A 7,914-nucleotide genomic window follows, 5' to 3' on the forward strand; every position below is an offset into this window, starting at 1 on the left:
TCGTACAAGGACTAGTCAAGATTCTATTTTTGTTGCTATTGATAAGTTTTTCAAAATAGTACATTTTATTGCTTGTAAGAATACTAAAAATTCTGCTTCAGTTGTGCATTTATTCTTTCAAAAGGTGGCGTATTTGCATGGTATACCAAAGATTGTTACTTCTATTAGGGATGTGAAGTTCATCAATAAGTTTTGACATCATCTCTGGGATAAGTAAGGTACAAAATTACAATTTAGTAATGTTTTTCATGCTCAGAAGATGGTCAAACTGAGTTGCACAATTGAACTTTGGGCAATATGTTGTGCTGTATTTATGGTGACAAGCAACGGAACTAAGTAGCTGTATTTCCTTAGGTTGATTTTGCTTATAGAAGCATGGCGAACTGATCTACTAGCAAGACCTCTTTTAAGATTGTCTACACTTGTTCTTTATGTTATATTCATGATTTGTCTATTACGCCAGCAGTAGCTAGAGGTACGAGATCACTTGAAGTAAGCAAAGCAGTGGATAATACGATAGAAAAGTCTCTGTAGATTTATGCGAAAGTGCGAGCTCACTTGAAGGCTATCAATCCTAAGTACAAGACTAATGCGGACGAGCACTAATGCAAGAAAGTGTTTCAAGAAGGTGATTTGGTGATGGTGCACCTGTGGTGTAGTCGTTTTCCTAGTATTCGTGCAAAGTTAGAGAAGCGAAAATTTAGTCCATTTCAAGCGGCAAGGAAAATTAATGATAATGATTATATACTCTAATTGGCGGAGAACTAGAATATCTCTCACACTTTCGACATCACTGATCTGTTTCAATACCATCTGGATAATAAAAAGTTGTATAAGCTTTAACTTGAGGATGAAATGGTGAGGGTTGTATTGCATATGGCATCCGATCTGGCCAACTATGGATGCATTTCTATATTCGTTACCACATCTCCTCGAGTTCCGAGCAAAGATCTTGAGCCACCCATTGAAACAAAAACTTCCTTTAGAGCAAATATGTCTAGGTCCGATATTGAAGAGGAGGTGCTACCAAGGACGACGTTGTTACAGCAATATCACTCTCCACTCCATGACAATAATAACAACATTGATGATAATGGCATTACATTAATGGATGTTGGAGAAAATGTATTACTACTAACGACGTCGTTGAAGCAACGGTATTCTCCGTATCACAATAATGATTTCCATGACAATGATGATCCTGTTGATGACATTAGCAACGCAGAGGCGGATAATGTTTGTGCAAAATCTTCTAATAGTATGAGGGCCACTCATTTCAATAATGCATGTATGATGGAAGTGTTGGTCTTTCTAATATTTAATCGTTTCAGCATGAGGATGAGTGTGAAGATGATATTCCTATTAATAACAGAGACAATCGATCTATTTCTCCAATGGCCGGTTCGAGAAGGAGGATTGACCCCCTCACAAGTCTTGTTCCAATTTTGCCTTCGAACATGGTTGCTCCAAGCTGTCTTAGCAATTCTAACTCAGATGATATCAGTGTGGGTAAGTTATTCGCTGAGAAGAATGAGTTAATATTACAACTACGCAAGGTTGCCTTTAGGGATAAGTTTGATTTGCACGGTCTACAACGACACGTTTTGAGGCTCATTGTTGTACGGAATCATATAAATGGCGTATCCGAGCAATTAGAAGTTCGAACTAGCATAATAGTCCTTGGGTGGTGAGGAGAATTGACAATGTACACACTTGTCATAATGAGGTATTGGTTTATGGTCGTCATTAAGTAAGGAGCTGAGTTGTCGGTCACATTATTATAGATAAATATATTCAAAAAAAAGATATACACTCCGAATGACATCAGAGCAGATGTGCTACAGGAATACGGTGTGCAGTCAACATATCAGTAGGCATATTGGACTAGAGAAGTTAGTCTTGAAATAGTTCGAGGGAACTCTACAGAGTCATACAACTTGCTCCCTAAATACTCTCACGTATTGACTAAAGCGAATGAGGGTACAATCACTCACCTCGAGCGGGATGAAAATGGTAATTTCTTGTACTACTTTGTAGCACTTGAATCTTCCATTAAGGGTTTTATGCAATACATTCAACCTGTCATTAATGTCGATGGTACTCATTTAAAAGGACTATATCGTGGAAGCATGTTCATGGCAACATGTCTGGATGCTAACAATCAACTGTATCAGTTAGCCGTTGGGGTCATGGATTCAAAAAACAATGATGTTTGGGAATAGTTTATGATGAAGTTACATGGAGTGATTGGCGATAGGTCGGAGTTGATAATTATCTTTAATCGACGCATTGCCATAAGGAGAAACGTTCTGAAAGTATTTCACAATACAGCTCATGGCGTTTGTTTTTACTATGTGAAAGGTAACATTAAGTCAAAATTCAGGATGTCCAAAGCTCTTTGGGATGAATTTGAGCCTGCCTTTATTAAAACAGTAAAGGCATATGGACACGAAGAATTTAAAAGGCAACTTGAAAGGTTGTGGATGCTCTACTCGGGTGCGGCTGATTACTTAGAGAATAATGTGGGTACGTGTAATTGGGCAATGTCTTAATTTGAAGGTAGGAAGTACAGTATAATTACCACCAACATCGCGGAGAGTGTTAATTCTTTCATTAGCGTAAAGCCGTAAACATTGTACTTTTCAATTTTATGATTTGGCTTTTCCAAACGAGTCATCTTAAATTTCTCGTCTTTCTCGTTCAATGCATTGTTAAGACTCTCGTATACCGTTTCCCACGACAAACGACCCCATGGACAATTTAGGAAGTGATCTATATCATCTACTTCGTTAAGCCATGAGAAATTGATTTGACAGTGGCCTTTTCTTCCATTTAGAACTCTGTCCGCAAAATAAATGAGCACGATCTTTAATGTATCAATGTCGTCCATAGTCTCGAAGTCCAACTCCTCAAATAATGCATCGAATTGCTTAAGATTGATGTTGTGAAATAAACTATCAAAATACGTATTCAGTAGCCTATGCACCGTTTTGTTATTTGTTAGTGCGGTATCTACACCATAGGAAAGTCCTGTAACCAGGCACCATTCTCCAATTGACAAACGTATCAAATGCTCACCAATTTGAAACCATAACTGATCCTCCCCCTTGTATTCTCCATGGGCCGCTTGCCTAAGTAAAACATTGTGCAAAGTTACACCACTGAACGGAAAGTTTTGACACTCCAAGAAATGCCCAAATATGTCGTTCTTAAACAGACGCAACTGCCGTTTTGTTAAATTTCGCTCGATAGCTTTTACGACTGTAGAAAAGTTACACATGCTCAAAATTCACCTCGGGAAGTGATCGACATAAGCTAACTTCATCCTGCCTAGTTCGTTTCTCGATACTTCTGATTTCGCCATGTATCTGTAATATTAATAACATTATTACATTGCATTTACAAAAAAAAAAAGGAAATTAACTTCACTAAAAAAGAAAAAAAATATTGTAATTTGGTGTGACATGCTGCATGTCGCACCTGTCGCACGCGTGCGCGACATCGCGCCCGTCGCACAAATCTTGTACTAATAAATAGTTGGAACAGTAATCAAATTCATAGGCCGGTCAACACTAACAGACTGCAATCACAAAACAATCCTTATATTTTTACAGCTGACCAAGCTTTTAGTTCATTTTAAAATTGTTGGCACATGCCTTAATAACCAAACAACACTTTAAGTTATTTAGTGTAACTCTTAAGTTGATGTAAGGTATATACAACACCTAACACTTTAATTTAAGAAAAATTAGATAAATACTATTTAGATAGATTATTTACACTGTAAAAAATATTTTGAGCACTTGCATTTTTATAAAATTATATATTCTTAAAATACATACAAATGTTTCTCTTAACATATATAACTTAAAGTAATTTCTTTGATTCTAATTTCATCGATGTAAATCTTAATTCATATACAGCAATTAATTTGTTTAATTAGCAAGTGAGTTTAAATTACTCACGTTTCTCTGCACCTCTATCACCACACAACTTCATCATATATTATAGTCTCTTTGATTGTACATCTATCTACGTATAATGGTAAATATATAGTACTTAATTTTACTGAAAAATGACTGCACAGATTTGCTAAAAAAATCTTATATTTAAGGGCAAATTGGACAAATAGCTTATATTGTTATTAATCAGGCAGGAGATTACTTCAGTCAATAAACTTAATAGGAAGAAGATTCTAGTCTTTTTGTAGATGTTTACGGGGAAGTTGTGAGAGAGAAATGGTCGAGAGGAGAGCTATTAGGAGGAGGTAGAAATTCAGAAACGTTGGAGTATTTTATTGGCGGCTGTAAAGGAACCAAACAAGGATGCAACCTTGTAGGTGATTTTTTTTTTTCTTTTTAACTGCTCTAGCGAAACAGTACCCACCCTGTCCATGTGAGCAGGATTCAATTCAAATTTTCTTATTTTTAACACAAAATTTTTTACTATCTCTAATAAATAGCACACGCAACAAGCTCTTTTAATATTTTTGAGAGTGTGTTGAATAACAATTCATTTTTAAAGTTAAATAAATGAGTGTTATGATTAATAAGGTGTTGGAAACAAATGAGCGCTTAATTTTTTTAAGTATTGATGACGATGAGTGTTCTCCAATGTATAATTTTTAATTATTTTGAGTAAACATTACACTGTTACTTTTACTTGATTGATTCATTTCTTAATTTAATTGTAAATTCATTGATTTAAAAAATAAAAAAATGCTACGATTATGTTTTTATAAATAATGTTACAAAGCATGATCCTAGCACCGTTCCATTTTCATTAGGATGTGAAGCAAAGAGCCGATTTCACCAGTACTTCCGATTTTATTCTTCTTCCACAATAAAATTCATAGTGTTCGTTCTAACGGTGTTTCAGTAACTACCATTAGTTTATAATTTTTTCCATGCTAATTAGTGCAACGCAAAGAAGACAAGTATTTAAGAAAATAGATATATTAGCCAACCAAATCTAATAAAAAAAGTTATACTTTCTTAGTTTTGTACCTATTCTCTTAGTTTTTCTCAATGAAAGTTGTATTTTCTTATCAAAAAGAAAAAAAAATCTAATAAGAAAAAGTTATCGCAGGATGGCAAGAACACGTGGACGTGGTAAAATGTTGAATTTTTCTTTCCGGGCAAGTCCAGCCTTTATAATTGCAAAAACATGGGCCTAGACCTAATATAGCTTTTGCACAAAAAGTATGAGGAGTCCAAGTTTGTTTGTAGTTTCCTCTAATATCTAATTTTCATATTAAGATTCATTTCACTACATTCCTAATGAAGCATAGGTTTATAAGGCAGGAAATGTTTAGAGAGATCAGTTTTAGGGGAAAAAAAGGAGAAATGGGAGTGAAAAAACATAAGGTGAAAAACCAGAATAAATTGTTTAGATTCATGAAACGTTATTTTCACTAAAATGATATGGTTGCAATTTGAGTACAAATCTCAATTATTTCACATCACAAATGGATTGACGCATAAGTTAATTTGATATCTCACACTTATGTTAGTTTTGATGCTTCACACTTTTGTTACTGCTGTGATTTCTTTGTTTATGTTTGTGATTCGAAAAACTGAACAAAAAAGAAATTTAAGAAATATAATAAAAACCTTCATTGATGTCCTAAAAAATGATGAGATAATGTATATACATAAAACACAGTTTTTAATATGTATTTTTTTTTGTTAGTAGCATTTTACTTTATTAAAATGATAATGTCCTCATTAGAGAAAAATTATATATATATATATATATATAGAAAATCAGGAACAGAATTTTTGTCACCTTTAATAAATTCAATATCAAAATCAAAAACACTTAAAATAGCTTGCCAACGTGCAAAAATTTGTTTTGATGCAATGTTTTGAACATCTTTTTCTTCTGGTATCAGAGCCAAGGGGAGGAAAGTGTTTTATCGTTTAAAGTTTCCTTGTTTTAAAGCCTTGTGTTTAATTTTGAAGTTTTGTTTTGTGGTGAATTTTTACTGGTAGTAAGTCCCGTTATAGGATAAGTTTTCCGCTGAGGGCTGTAAACCCATACCTGTAGCCATTTTGACCAAACCAAAGATTAACCATACGGTTTTAACCATGGATCCTATACACTGTAGAACATCATCCTTTTCTAGCTCTTCTTCCGGGAAGACTAGTGATTCAAAGCATGTTGTGAGTTCAGAGGAATTCTTTATTGAGAACTTTGATAAAGCAATTGATTGTTGGGAACTTCCAAAAATTTCTAAAGAAAAGATTTACAAAACAAAAAAGCTTGATTTTTTAAAGAATGATTATATTATAAAGACTGAAGAACGTGACATAACTCTTTCAAAACCTTTTGAAACAATTCACTTGTTTTCTGAGCATTCTTTAAAGAAATTAAAAGAAAAGAATTTTAATTATATTCACATCGGCCTTATTCAAGTAGGAATAAAACCCTTAACCAAAGAAGGCTTGGATACTTCTATCCTTGCTATCCTAAGAGATGGGCGATTCATCTCTTTTGATGATTCTTTGCTAAGCAGCATCGAATCTAGTCTTTGTAAAGGTCCCATATCTTTTGATTGTTATCCAAATATAACAATTTCCCTTAAAGACAAAAATATTTTGAAAAGCATGATTTTACAAATCAAAACTCATAATTATAATATGATTGAGGGATCTATCCCAGTTGCCTTAATTTTTAAAATCTCATATAAGGCAATGATCACTGCATTTAGTACGCAACATAAATTCCAGTCAAAAAGAGATGAGACTCTTCTCTTGCAGACTGATTTGTCTAGAGCCAACACAGTTATTCCAAAACCTATTCAATGGAAAGATGTCCATCTTCCAGAAGAATGGATTCTTGAAGGAGCCGCTCCACCAGCGATTCCAAAACAACTTGAGCCAAATACAGAGTTACAAAACGTAACTCAGTATTCAGATGGTAAAGTCAAACTATCGTTCAGAAGATCCACCTCATCCAGATTTTCTGATAAAGCATCGTCAAAATTTGATGAACAGTCCAAATTGACTGTCAACATGATCAAAGATTGGCTCTAATCTTCCTTTTCAAAGTCAACCTAGGTTTTCTACTTCAGATATTCCTAGTACCTCCATCCGATCAGTTGATTATACCACTAGTGTTCCTCATCCGATCTACACTAGTAATCAACATATTCAAAGTCAGGAAGAGAAGGAACCTTCTCCTCCAACATCTCCTACGTTTTCTGCTGTTACAGAAAATGTCATTAGTGTCATTGAAAAAGAATTTGAATTAGATAAAACTCTTCTGCATAATGATTTTTATTCTGATTTAAACAAAGAAAAAAGACTTTGGTTTTTCAAACACTTTTTAAACCAAAGAAAAGAAATCCAACAATCTTATTATGAATTTGTGAATCTTCATAAAGTTCATATATTATTTTTTGATTGGTTCGAGATATATTCCTCTAATAACAACATCTCTTACCCCTTCAAAGAGTCAAATCCTATTACTATTAGGAAAAAGACCACTGAGTGGAAACTCTCCGAAAGTAATAGAACAGTCGATTATGAGCATCCACCCCTCCGGAGCGTAACCGTTGACCACGGCGAACCTCCTGTAGAAATCAGAGTTTCACCTTACAAAATCCCCAAACCAAATGATACTGATAGTAATTTAAGTAATATTATTCAACAGAATAATTTCTGTAATACTAACTTAAATACTATAGGAAAACAGTTGACTAGAATAGAAAACCAATTCCAACAGTCAACCATATCTGTTTCTCCTAGTCAAAAGCCCATTCCTTCAAAACCAGATTCTGATAAAAAGCTTAAGGAACCTATTTTCAAACCTTTTCAGGTTTTGAAAACTAGCCAAAAGCTTGTTCAAGAATCAAAATCAGATTTTGCTAAAGCCATTAGAGAACAACTAGATAGGATAGAAGCTGCTTCT

General features: G+C 34.1%; 1 protein-coding gene across 1 annotated transcript; it reads right to left on the minus strand.

Annotated features, from left to right (window-relative positions):
* Window positions 1-2,548: 2,548 nt before the first annotated feature.
* Window positions 2,549-3,280, minus strand: LOC112098951. Its single transcript, XM_024185912.1, has one exon. It carries the CDS (start codon window positions 3,278-3,280, stop codon window positions 2,549-2,551), a length of 732 nt encoding a protein of 243 aa, XP_024041680.1.
* Between the last annotated feature and the right edge of the window lie 4,634 nt (window positions 3,281-7,914).

Source organism: Citrus clementina, unplaced genomic scaffold, assembly GCF_000493195.1.
Source record: "Citrus clementina cultivar Clemenules unplaced genomic scaffold, Citrus_clementina_v1.0 scaffold_9, whole genome shotgun sequence".
NCBI lineage: Eukaryota > Viridiplantae > Streptophyta > Magnoliopsida > Sapindales > Rutaceae > Citrus > Citrus x clementina.

What these genes read in the sequence shown, in the direction of transcription:
- LOC112098951 (XM_024185912.1), bottom strand. Translation starts at nt 3,280, where the DNA reads ATGTGTAACTTTTCTACAGTCGTAAAAGCTATCGAGCGAAATTTAACA.